Genomic DNA, 13,853 nt, shown 5'->3' with positions numbered 1-13,853 from the left:
TTAATGATTTACCTACACCAGGCCTTTGCCTTAACATTATTCCTGGAACAGTTTCATGGGAAAAACTCCTTAGAAACAAAGGGTCAGTATTATTATTATAGAAAATTTCAACCCAGGTGGCTAATGTTTGCCAAAGTTCTGGTGCCCAACAGAAAAATCTGGTCTCAAACAGGACAGTAATAATACTCTTTGCTAAAGACTGTACTGGAATATGTACTTCAAGAGAAGCTGCTTTAGAAAGCCTTTTGTCTATTCAGAACATAGAAACATATTCCTGTGGTGCAAAACTACCCCTCCTGTCTTAAAAACTGATGTGTGAGTCAACTTTAGTTTAAAGGAATAAGCAACACGCTTAAAAAACAGGTCTGGTTACTTCTCAGTAAATGAGAGGGAAGAAAAAGAAGCCTCACCAGTATCGTTTTGATTTTTTTAATGACTAAGTGTAACAAAACCAAGCAACCATGAACAAGGTAATTGTACACATGCATTCAGTAACTTCAGATGTGTTAGTCTGTAACTAAATTGTGTGACTTGACCTCAATACTTGTTTCTTCCTTCCTCTTCCTCCTCTTCTGACATGGACAATTCATATGCAGCTCTGAGCCTCTGCTCAGTCAGTAGAAGTATTTTAATTACCTTCAGTAGGAAATATAATAGGCCAGGCATTGAAATAAAAGACTTTTCTGGCCTCTGTTTTAACTTCCTGTACCTCAGTGTTTGCTTTCATTGATCAAATACCTTTCCTGACTAGTAGTGTTTTTTTTACTAGCAGGAATCCTTTGAGAGTTCCCGTATTTTTCCTTTTGACATGACTGCTTATTTCAAAGGCTGTTACTTCATTCAGATGTGAGATTTATATGATCCAAGATATGCAATTTAAATTATAATCTAATCTAATCATTTGATAGTGCAAATACAAAACTGGAAATTAAGTGGACCAAAAAAAAATTCTCTTACAGGACAACTCTGTTCAATCCTTACTATTTCAGAAGGACTCCTTGGTAAATTCTGTTCAAAAAACGCGTCATCTGTTTTGTGTTAATAGACCGATTCCATGTAGGAGAACAATTTTTTACAATTCGTTGTGTTGAAGGCCTTGAGAGATTCTACTGGATAAGTCTTGCAAGTGTTTCTTTACCTAACAGAAAAACAAAACACATCACACAAATTTTAGTAAGACAATAAATTGTCAATATCATATATTCAGTTTTTGCCATCAGTACATGTGACAACAGGAAGAGCATAGACCAGGGAGATTTCAGGCATTTTAGAATTAGGTCTATAAAACACAATTATGCATATCCTGAACTAACACGGAGCACAGGGGTGCCTTAAGCCCGCTTTGGAAGTCATTCGACTTGCATGAAAAATCAGCATTGGATAATACCCTCTACTACTGAGTTAAACTTTCAACATGTATGTACACTGGATCTATACAGACCTTATATCCTAGTTCTTTTGTCTTTTCTTCCAGCATGGCGTATTTCTCTTTGTTTCTGTTCAGATGATCCTTGTCTCCAGTTCCTTCTACATGCTTCAGCTTCTCGTGTGAAATCTCTAATTGTTTCTGATAATGATGGTGTTTTTCAATTTTTGCTTCAAAGTGTTTCAGCTCCTCCTAAGACAGCAAACACACACAGCTTCACAGGACTTTCTTTCCAAGGCTTCGTCTCTCTTTTCTTGCCAAGACATCCCTAATGCTATTTTACAAAGTCAAGCACAAAAGGCTTTTTCAGTTCCCTGCTTCTTAAGAATGTCTGGACAATACATTATCATCACCACCCAGACACCAATTTTGAAGGCAGGTGCTGAAAACATCCCACTGCAGAGTGCTCAAAATGAGACTCCTGATGGCTATGAGGTGCTAGGAGATGACGGCAGTGAATACCAAGTAAAAGTTTATACATCAGAGTAGGGGACGGGGGGGACAGAGGGAGACAATTTTTAAGAGAAGCCTCTTCTCAAAATCAGGTCCTGAATCTGCTATTTTCTGCTCAGACTTAAATGTTTTCTGGCTTTGCATCTGTTATGATGAGTTAGAAATAGGATGAATTAATTAACAAACTCAAAGCCCTCTTAGTTTGCCCCAAAGACAGTGGCCAGACTAACAATGGTGTTCAGGGATCTATCAGAGAGATTCTCAGACAACCTGGTATGCTGCAAGGGGGAGCAAAGAGTACGTAATGTCTCTGCCCACCGAAGTATGCTTGTTTTGCTGCTTTGAGGCAGTAAATTCAGTTTGTGCCTTGGGACATGTCCTCTGTGAAAAGTATGGGAAGAGTTCAAAGTGTTATGCCACTTATGGCAGCAGTTCTACGCATTACATTACTGAGAAAATCTCAGACAAACCCTACAGTGAAATCCCTGTTTGACAGAGCCCACTTAGCTTTGGTCACTGGTATCAGTCCTGGTGGCTGACAAAATTCCTCTCAAAACAATTAAAAAAAATAAAAATCCATCATCCTAATTCTTCAGTTTTTTAAAGAGTTTTTTTCTCAGCATTTCTGACAAAATAGTTTCCTTTTGCTGTAGAACACTCCAGTCTGTTTTACATACTCCCTTCAGGACCTCAGTCTGGGGTTTTACTGCTCTGATAAATCTCAGATGATGTACCAGCAGAGCAGCACTTGCATCTTTCATTATGAAACCCTTAAGAAGGCTGGTACTGTGTCTAGTCAGGAGAAGACACAACTTCAGCTACTCAAGCAAGGCTGAATGGAATCGGCACATTAATTCTTTAATTCTGCTTTAATGGACTTTATAAATAGGCAGATGTTTCACTGTGATTCTTACTGTCTTACTTTTGTTAGGATGTCCCAACATCCACAGAACAAGACAGATTTGGTCTGGTGAAGAGAGTTTGTATGAATGAAGATTTCTACTAAACCAGAAAAATTAGTAAGCAGATACATGTTCTTGCTTATGGAATTGGGTCTTTCTTTTTCACTGCGGCAGATATGAAGGCCAAATTACCTCTCAAGCAACTGTACAATCCTGATTAAAATGTCCCACTGAGGTCAGCAGAAGCCTTGTTGCTGACTTCAAGCAGGCTTTCCTCTGACAGCCTTAAAAGCAGGGCCACTGAAATCAGTGTAATTAAAACGTTTACTTCGTAAGAGAACTGGGCTGCATGCGAGTTAAAAGATGAAAGATGGATCTTTGATACCTAAGACAGATTTCAATCCCTGTCCCAGGCAGTTAAAACTCTCTCATTAACTTATCCAGAAAAGAAGCTCAAGGTGTCCCTAGCCATGTCCTGGAGCATAAGACATCGTAAGTACATGCATCTCCATGAAGAAGCCCTGAAAAGTTATTTCTCCAGCCTATCAATCAAAATCTATCCTGATAAACAGGCAAAGTCAGATGAAAAAAAACACATTTTCTCAATGCAATTTGAACTAAACAAAACCAGTATGAACCCCACAGGAATTAATTTCTGTATTTCACTGAAAAGTGGCCTTTATCATGGTACTTTCGGGTCAGTTCAACACCGCTCCAATATAGTTAGCAGTGCAAGAGGTGGGCATGAGAGGGAAATTCTTGGGTATATGGAGTACACTGCTTCTCAAAGAATTACATTAAGACGTCAGGTAAGAGAGGGAAACCTGGTGCACTGCAATCAAACAAGCAGTTTGTTTGATCTTCCAAAGATTTAAAATATGCAACACTTGCTTTGATGGGAATCAGAATTGTCATATTGCTTATAATAACAGAACCATGCATGTGACTGGTTACATACATGTTTATATATATGAAATATTAAGAAAGAAGCACGACTTTTTTATGATGTCTTAGGGGCAATACAGAAGTGGCTGCACTCAGAGTAACATCGAGTATTTCTTTATGCGGGAAAATATTTTTCTGTAAGATATCTAACTGGAATTCTACTTACCCGAAAAGATTCAAGTTCTTTCTCAGTGAAATTGGCTGATTTGGCCATGTCCCACAAATCAATCACTCTCGGTTCTTCGAATTCTGAAAAAACACATACCACTAAATGAAAATCTGGACACAATGCTTTTATGCCCAGCTTCTATGAAAGATGACTATGCTTTCTTACATACACACACACAAACATATTCAGCACCACATTACTAATAGGTCTATTTAAATGAAAAAGGAGAAAAATCCAAGCACCTAATGTAAAACTACATTATTGCTGCAGCAAGTATTTTTGAAAAAGCAGTAAGCCCCTAAGAACTGAGTATTGGCATTGGCAACCCTGCATGTTGTCTCTTACCTGCCCTCCTGGGGCTGAAGGTTTAACATTCCTTCTCATATGGGCATGAAAGACAGAACTATATTCTTTAGAGGTTGTCCCTATCCTTTTACTAGGCTTCTAGTGTTTGCTTCTAGATAGAACAGGCTGGTTGTATCTCTTCAGCCCACTGTGGTCACACCATGTACTGTGATACTGTGACTACATCTTACAACTTGCCCACTGATTTTTGATTTCAAAAAATTAAATTAATTCCAAATATACATAAAAAACTGTGTCATACCACTGTTTGTGTCATATCCCTGGTGACTGACTTTACGCAAACGCTCAAACCCCTGATTGATGCTTCTTAGCTTGTCTTTGAGTTCTCTGTGTTTGTTGTGCAAGATTTCCTCTTTCACCAGGTTCTCTTCAGATGGGTTGATAACATTTTTGTGGATATCTGTCGAAGAAGAAAAGTGTTATTAATTGTGGGTCAAATCCTGATCGTTCAAAAGCTCCTCAAATCTGAGGTGAATAAAAGATGCTAAGTTCATAGCATTTGAGCTGAGTGTAAATAAAGCATCAATAACACACTTTAAGAAGCAGTAATTCCTTTTGCACATCAATATTAAGACCAGTGCCCTGCAGTGCTCTGGAGGGCGATACTGCAGAAATGCCTTTTAAGTCCTGTTGGCCACCAGCCAAGATTTTAGTAAGGAAACGTTCTTATTTTCCTAGGTTAGCAATATCCCAAGGAAATGGGATAGGGATGGCTGATGAGTCCGGTGCCCTCTTCCCTGGGCATTTTATGAACCAAACAGGGCATCTGATGTTGAAATAAATTCCAGCAGCTTCCAGCTTAGACTCTACAATGCAAACATAAAACTGCCTATAAGCTTTAGAATGCTTTTGCTCTAACAATTTTAGCTAGGATTAGTACAGCTAGCTGGATTCAGGTCCTCGATGCTTTAATACACCTGAGGCTAGGTGCCTAAGATAATCAAGTATATCCTCTTGTGCTCCCAGCTGGTAAAGTAAACCATGCATGTTCTGCAGACTTTAGGACCACATTTTGCAGCAGTGGATCTAAGCTTGCTGTATAATTTCCAGTAAACTACTATAGCCATCACTGCTAATCTGGTGGTATCCTCCCTGCTTGAAATGCAGGCAGAACCAGAAAACTGAAATGGCAACATTTTTATTAGCTGGCAAGATTTTTGGCAGCTACTGCAGAATCGAACCCAGCAAGTATCTGGAAACGTCAGAATCTGCAAGCAGTTCTAACAGCAATGTCAGACTTCAAGAGTTTCAAAGAAACTTGGAAACAATGGAAGCAATGGGCAGAGAAGAGTTGTACTGATGTCAAAATATCAGAGAAATGTTCAGGCACCTTCTGTTCTGCTCACGGTCTCCAGCAGAATATTGTATTCACGAATCTTTTCCTTGTGATGCTTAAATTCTCGCCAAAGCTTATCCAACTCGTCGTCAGAGAACTTCCCAGAGTTCTTGGCCTGAAAGAAACATGAGCTCACTATGCTTTCCAACCCAAGTGCTTTTAAGTGCACTCAACTGCTGAAACTTCTTCCCACTTTCCAGCACATTTAGAAAATCATTAAGTCCAGCTCTTCCCTAAGATCTTTTGTTTTAAATCCCTTTATACTAGTTTGAGGTCAGGATTTAGACACTGACAGATATGGTGGCTTTAATCATGCCAAAAGGAAGTTTACTTCAGACTTGCAAAGCCAGACCTGCTATGGACTACCAAGTGAAAAGCGTCTGTCATTTCTATTCCATGGGAAACAATTTAATACAGAAATAAGCGTCTTGGAGGTCCACATGTTACTGTAAGGTGACTTGTTTGCATGAGGGATGCAGCCTGATACTAAGGACAGTCTTTACTTAATCTTACTGGCAAGTGAAGATTTCATCACTACTGTGCATTTGCTCTGCAGTGAATTGTTCATCACTAGACTACTTCTTAGCAATTAGGGAAGCACTGGTCACACAGCTAGGTCACTAGCCACAAAAATAACTTACTTGCTGCAATGCATGATCAAAAATGAATGTTTTTGAACACCTATTCAGCCCCAACCCTTTTTTTTTTTTGCTTAGCGAATTTTCTATCTAACGCACTTTACTGTTCCTCAAAGCACATGACATCATGTCCCTTGACAAAGCTGTATCTAGTTACAGTAACATTTTAAAACTCAGCAAACCTTTTTCTCTGCTTTACTACCACCATACTAGACTGGTGTAAGAATTCCTTTCTTGTACCTGACTACTTGTTTCTTAAAACTTCACTTATTTAATTTTTGAAGACTATGACTTCGTTAGTTTTAACTGCCCAGACTGACATAACACTTTCTATTTTTTATGCATTAATGCAAGTCCTGGAAATTTTCACTTGAATAACAGGTTGGGAAAGTCCTTATTTAACACCTCCCACTATACATTTCACTTTTAAACAGTCTATGAAATGATTCTATTTTAAATGCATCTTTTTAAAAAAGTCCAGAAACAATAAAACCAGGAAAAACACCACAGGTATACTACCACACACTCTAACAGTCACACAAAGGGAAACCATTATTCAGTGAAATTTAAGGGAAAACTCTGTTTGTCCTCAGTGGACCCAGGATCTTACCCCCCATGCAGACTGATACAGGTGTTTTCTCTGGCAAAGACAACTTACCACACCTGGTGACCTGGATGCAGGTGGGACGCCCTTAGAGCACAAAGATGTGAGCCACAGACCACAGCAGTTTGGCCAGTACTTAAAAGCAGATTAGTAAAGCTATTTAATTCCAAGTCTGCGGGCTCTCAGAAGACACAGACAATAGTTCAATGAAGAAACACTGATTTCCTATGCTCCAGTTCCCAGAAACCTTACACACCTTGCTCCATAATTTTTCCAATCTTGGATCATCTAGTGTATCGCTTTCTGTACCATCTTTAATGTAGTTGGTATCAGCTAGTTGAGAGTCCTTTTTTCCATTCATTCCATATTTAGTCATAATGACTGCAAGGGAATAGAAGATACAGAAACGTTAGAACTAACTATGGATGTACGGAAGGTGAGACACTGGCCGCATCCTTGACTTGCAGAGGAGGATTTTGCAGCTCACAGTGGAAAAACTTCACAGTTTAAGACACAGAGGTCCCAAGTTTAATGATCTTTTCTGAAAACATCAGGGGCAAAGGAATCTGTTAGCCTTCTGCAGCTCCCTACTGACCTCCAAAGAACTTGGGTGTGCTCAGTGTCCGGAAAGACAACCTGCTATTTAATGGTTCAAACACAAACACAAGTGTCTTAATTATGTATGCACCTGAGGCAAAGTTTAAACTTCTGCAAAGGTATACCTTACCATTCAAGTTGCATCTAAGTTTGGCTTCTTTCAAAGATATACTTTACCATTTAAGTTGCGTCTGAGTTTGGCTTCTTTCTCTCCATCTTCATCTAGCCCTTCAGCCTTCAATTTTTTCCAGCTTAGCTCATCCTTTTCTTGTATTTTTAGATCACTGTGCAACTCTGCCAGTTTCACAGCAGAGAGATGAAGCTAACAAGAACAGAGAAAGGTTTGTATTTAGTTATGTGGAGTCACCTCTTGCTGCAGTCTTACCTCAGAAGTCAGTATAAATGTGTAGACAGCATAGCACCGCATTTTTTTCTTTTACTCTAATGCTACTTATCTATCTGACTTTAAGGGCCTTAAGGTATAAGCCACTGCATACATAACATCTCTTGCCTATGAATGTGACTACGTACCCAGCGTACTACTGTTAACACACAGTGATCACATAGCCTTCTCTCTCAGCTCTTCAGCTACTTGGACAACAGTGAAACTACCTAAGGGTTAAAAATTTGTGTCTGTCTTTAGTATTCCTTTAAGTAACGTTCAAACGGGATTTCCCCCCATGTTTAATGAGACCACCTTCTAAAAATTATTCTACCTTTAAAATGTCCAGTACTGATAACAAAGAATGTAAAAAAAAAAAATGATTGAAACAATTCAGTTTCATTAATTCACAGAAGGCAATAATAACCAAATTTCTGAAACAATACACCATTGCCACCATATGTGCTTTCCTGCAGACCACCTTCAAGCATACAGTTAGAGCATGTCAGTAAACTTTGTCAGTATGGTTTTGCAGACTACCAGGACACTGAGGATGGCCTTACAGGTCAGAGAGCCACTTCATTTACTATGATCAAAGTGCAAAATTTTCTAAGGTCACTTCTTAACATGGTTGATGTGCATTAAAAATATACAAAACCTAGAGGTATTCCTGACTCACATAACAGAACAAAAAGGTAAGATACTGAGGTTGAAGCTGTGGAAAAAAGGAAATAATTAAATGAATGGTAGGTCAACTTGAAATTTCATGAAATATAGAGAAAACAGGAAGAGACAATGACTAATAAGCAGCTGGCTAAGCAGCACTGCTGTAAGTTGAGGCTGAACTTCTAGATTTTAGACACTTTAGTTATTCACTTTAAAACAAAGATATGTAACAAACCATATCAGTGCTTCACAACTTCTTTTGTGTGTGTGTGCATGCATATTAATAACAAAAAGGCGAGGTAAGCAAAAGCCCAAAGAGAGAAGATCAAAAAACATGAGCAGTGTGACTTCCAGTACAGTTCTGCCTGAGCTGCCTGAGTCCTTCTACCTCTGACCACTGAGCAGCCAGCTCCTGGGAGCTCATCTCCAGCTCTGAACCACCCAGGCTCATCTGTCCTAGGATAGGCTTATTTACTGGGGGGGGAGTCTTTTTTTGTCATTAAAATCAGATTACAGATTATAAAAAATCTAATTGTTAGTGAGGAAGTAGTATGTTTAATAAACATGGACTCAGAACTCAGTATTATTTTTAAACATCAGAATGATACTGAAAAGATTCAGCCATTCATTTGAATGTCAGCAGGTTATCTGAAAGTAACTAGGAAAAATGTCACTATTTTGAGCGAATACCCTAAATTCCTATTGACAGGATTTCAGGAACCTATGCACATTATTTTTCTGCTTTCAGCTTAGGCTGTCCTGATAGTTAGTCTTGTGCTACTGAATATAATAATTTTAATTTTTAAGCTAAGATTTTTTTCCTGTAACTTCCACTTGGCTCACTGAAATGATTTACTATAAAATCTGGAGTAGTTAGAATCACAGGTAAATATAAAATTTATAGAACGTTTTAAAACTTCTGATCCCTTTAATATTAAAGCAAAGGAGCATCCCCGTTTTCTTCTTTACCATCTGCTTTTGGGGAACTGCTTGATAAAAGGGAAGCACTTAGAAGGAGACACTTTATGATTTTTAGTATGCCCTATAGTCAAAAAAACTTAATCATGTACTTATTTGCTTTTCTGAAGCAGGATGGCCTGGACAGCCAGTGTGTCATTGCTGCAGTGGCACTGAGTAACAATGCTTTACTTGTCAAGAATTGCACTGTGATGCTTCAGGAGGAACACTGAGTGAAAAGTTTCCTATAAATTGTGAAGGAAATGACTGATCATCTCAGTAATTCTGTACTCTAATGTCAGCATTCAAATACCATGACTTAAGATGTATTTAGGCTGAGCAAACCCAGGAAAAAAAATCACCAGCAATAACTTAGGTAACAATTAATTCAGCTTCCAAGTACTGCAAAACCAGGAAAATACAATCTGTTGAATGTATGACTTTATCATCAGAGACGTGCTACTGTATAAAGTAGTTTACATAATGCAGTTTACATTAGACACTCTCTGCAGTTACTGCAATCTCATAAACATATACAGTTTTGTGTTTTCTGAAAGTTCCAGAGAAGAATATCAGAACTTCTAAACACAGAGTCTGGAGACAACCCATCATCAATCAAACATTTTAAACTCTTAATAAAACCTAAGGAACTATATTAAGCCCATTGTTGCTTAAGGGAAAAAAAGAAAAGGTTAATTTCTCCCAATTCCAATAATTTGTTTATGATTCTTACAATTTAATATGAAACTCAAGTAACTGTCCTTTTAAACATTATAAATCATTTGAAACCTGTTGGAAGCCCCTTGTCTGTCCCATTTATATAGCACTGAAACGAATACATAGGCTAATTTAAAGCATATAGTTCAAGAACTGCTTCCTTCAAGGCCATCTCATGTAGGACCCTGAATGACACCAGGTAAAAAATGTCAACAGGTAAGACTGCACATCGCTTTACTAACATTAGTCCTATGTCTGAATAACTTAACAAGAAGCAGAGGTGAAAAGCTGTTTAATGATTAAATAAGAAAGCACCAAGTGCCTTAGGCTCATTCCTTATTCCTTATGCTGCCTGGACATTAACACCCAAGTCAGGTACCTGGCAATTCTGGGAATAAGTGCTGGAAAGCTGTGAAACAGTACAACAATTCATCATCTGCTCTTTGCCTTGCTACAATCATTACCTGCAATATCATTACCTACAACCATGCTTCTGAGAGGAAAGGGCTCTTTACTACAAATTTTTAAGGTGTAACATGCCCTAGATCCTGGAGTCCACTGCTGCTTTGGGATGGCCAGGAAGCCCTGATAACAAGTGATGCTAGAACCATGCCAATGGCAACAACCCCAGCACAATGGATTGTTAGAGACTAGTAGGTGTAACCACACACATTGTGAAACCTACATAATATTTGTCACTGGTTCAATTAACTACAGAATTAGGGTCTAAGAACTCGTCTACTAAAATAACTCTTTAAAGTTTTTATATAAAACATATACCTCTGAAAAGAGATACTGGAGAAAGATCAAATCCTCCCTACCTCAGGAAACAGGAAATAATTCTGGCTTGTCAGCTTCTGGTTCCCGCTTGGTAATGTTTTGGGGCTTTCTGAAGGACTGCTCATTCAACTGTGTGTTGAAATGCTGAATTGCAATACCCATCTTTTACATCAAAACAAAGAGGTTCCTTATTTTCAGTCCTATGTCCACCACTACCAAAATGAAGGGAAGAGAGTCCAGCACTGGCACACACAAGTATCTCAAAGCAGGTCTAACATACAGGCATAGTTGTCCTCTTATTTCAGACCTTGCCCAGACATACTGAAAAATCACTTTCTGAAACACAGGCTGAGTGTTGATTGTACTCAAAAGTGAAATTTAGATGGTGGCAAATTCAGTTCAAGTAGGTGTTGTGTCTCTAAAATCTGGCTCACACATATAGAATTTACTAAAGCTTAGCTCTTCACTCTAACAGAGTTAATATCATTTTACATTTTAGCGTCTTAATGTAGATGACGTAAAGCATCTCAAATTTGAATTCCAGAAGATCCAGGTATGAAAATTAAAAAAGAGGTAATTGGAAAAATAAGAGCAAACTGACAATACTACTATTATAGCTTGTTTCTAGTCTTCATGTTGTTTATTCTTCAGCTGTCAGTTCACAGCTGGAGTCTCATTATCACAAACTGCCCTATCCTTCACCCCATCCTTCTCCCATTGAGGGAAGGAGTATTTTTGATACCTTTTTCTGGCACACTGGAAGGCAGCATTATGGCAGGGCTTCTGTATTTTGACTGAACATCAGGCTGTCCTGCCTCTAACTCAATAGTTCAGGCTGGGTCCAGGATACAGAAAATTCAGAATTAATATTAACTACATTCCTTTGCCTGAAAGAACTGAACCTTTGCCAGCCATGACCCTAACAGAGTTTGACAATCTTCAGGGGATAATACGGGTGTGCTCCTTCGCTCCTGTTGGTGCTGTTCTGCTTAGCTGTAGTTAAATATTTCACTGTAATTAAATATTTTTACTGTATTTTCACTTTAATTAAATATTTTTTTAGCTCAGAATGAGAGAAACTCAAGTATCACTGTCAAAATTAAGGCTCTCATCTGGCAATGATGATACCCATTTGCTGGTCCTTCCACACGTGACTGTATCACTTGATATAAATTAAAGTGACATAACCACAAAGGTGCAGGGTTTTTTACTCTCCTGTACAGTGAACTCCTGTCCTGTACAAAGTAGGAATTAAGGCCACTGCGTTCTGACAGATGAGAGCATCACCCCTTAACAAAAGTGCTAAAGCACTGAACCAGCAAGTGCAGGAGCCAGTCTCGGCTCCTCCCTGGTACCAGAGGGACAACACTCTCTTCCACTTCCTGGGCCTGTATGGCAAGAGTAACACTGCCCATGACACAGATACATATAGCTGGAGAGAGGAAGAAGATACCTCCAGAGAGAAGGCCTTACACAGCACCACTATTCCCAGTCGCCTGGGACAGCACCCTGGGACAGCAAGGTGGTGTGGCTCCTGCTCTGAGCTGCCCGTCAGGGGCAGCCAGGCCTGAACACCAAACAAAAGCCACGGCAGCCCGGAGACCCAACACCAAGCCGGGGCCTGTCGAGACGACGCCGGGCCGGACAGCCTCGGTTTCTCCTCACACACGAGTCCACCGCTCCAACCGTTGCCCGCGCCGCTTCTCCCGCCGCACCCCATCTCCTGAGGCTGCTGACAGGGAAGGAGTGTCCGAAGCGGCCAAGCCCGACCCTGGGTCCCCCGCAGAGCTCAGCCAGAGCACCACCACTAAGGCGCCGCCGCCGATCCCTCCCACGCCGCCTCACTCACCCGCTGCGCCTTCTCCCAGACCTGATTCAGCCTCACCACCCGGAACTCCCCGGCCTCTCGCCGCTTGGCGCCGGCGGCCGCCAACCCCTCGTTGGCCTCTCGAGAATATTTGCTGGCCTGGACGCTAGCAGCAAGGAGGAGCGCGGCACCGACAGCCGCCAGAGCCTGCGCCGCCGCCATGTCGCGCCGGGCGGGGAACTACGAGTCCCGAGATGCCGTACGGCTTCCCGCCCTCGGCCTCCGGCGGGCGGCCACTGGGGCGCGGGCTCCGCGCCCTCCTCAGTGAGGGAGAGGGGCGTCTGTGTAGAAAAACAGGCTGAAAATCCAGTTTAGGTTGAAAATCCAGTGTCTGCTTTGGGGTATGGGTAGCGTAAGAGATTTAGGTTTGGGCTGTTCCTCTTTAAGCGGCCTCGTGTCATTCTTCTGTGTTTGCTTCACAAAATGTGAAAATATGCCCAATGTGGCAGTGACTTTTTTTTTTTTTTTTTTTTTTTGGTCTGTCTTAACTACACAAAATGCTCTCCTGCACCATGTGTGTCCCTCAGTGAGATGCTGCCATTAGCTGTACGAGGAAAGAGAGACATGATGGGTTTGAACACCACCCCTTCGACAGAACAAAGTTTTCACATATTAGTAAAATGTTGAAAAGTATACAGAAGAAAAGGCAGCTCAGGAGGGCTGGAAGGCCAGAATGGGGACCAGTTCCCCAGTACTTGCTATGAGGGGAAGAAGGACTCTGCCCTCCCTTGGAGGTGGTAGTGGAGGGCACCTCTGCCCAGGACAGCACATAGGGGTTGATGGTGTGGGGAGAGGAAGGATTGTGAGAAATGTAATAATGAGTAGAGTGGGTTGTTACTGAGGAGTGAGCTGGGGGAACAGCACTGAGGCTGGTGGTGTGTGCTGAGAGCACAGCTCCTGGGCAGGAGTGCCCTGTCCTGCATGGCACTGACCTCCTCTCACAGTGCTTCCTCCTCAGGTAGGCAGCCAAGAAGTGCAGTAGGCAATGGGAAATCTTTGGAGGGGATTAAGTCAAGCTGTATTAAGAAAAAAAAAAATCACGATGCTG

At 40.7% G+C, this 13,853-nt stretch overlaps 1 protein-coding gene across 1 annotated transcript; it reads right to left on the bottom strand.

Moving 5' to 3' along the window:
* Positions 1-415: 415 nt before the first annotated feature.
* On the bottom strand, positions 416-13,006 carry LRPAP1 (LDL receptor related protein associated protein 1). The gene is made up of 8 exons (XM_056339016.1): positions 12,788-13,006; positions 7,614-7,758; positions 7,096-7,220; positions 5,592-5,712; positions 4,503-4,661; positions 3,893-3,975; positions 1,442-1,618; positions 416-1,138 (listed from the first exon to the last, which is right to left on the bottom strand). The coding sequence occupies exons 1-8, from the start codon at positions 12,965-12,967 to the stop codon at positions 1,073-1,075; spliced, it is 1,056 nt and encodes a 351-aa protein (XP_056194991.1). The 5' UTR covers positions 12,968-13,006; the 3' UTR covers positions 416-1,072.
* Positions 13,007-13,853: the final 847 nt, after the last annotated feature.

Source organism: Falco biarmicus, chromosome 1 (assembly GCF_023638135.1).
Source record: "Falco biarmicus isolate bFalBia1 chromosome 1, bFalBia1.pri, whole genome shotgun sequence".
NCBI lineage: Eukaryota > Metazoa > Chordata > Aves > Falconiformes > Falconidae > Falco > Falco biarmicus.
This window is presented reverse-complemented; position numbering and strand designations above follow the sequence as displayed.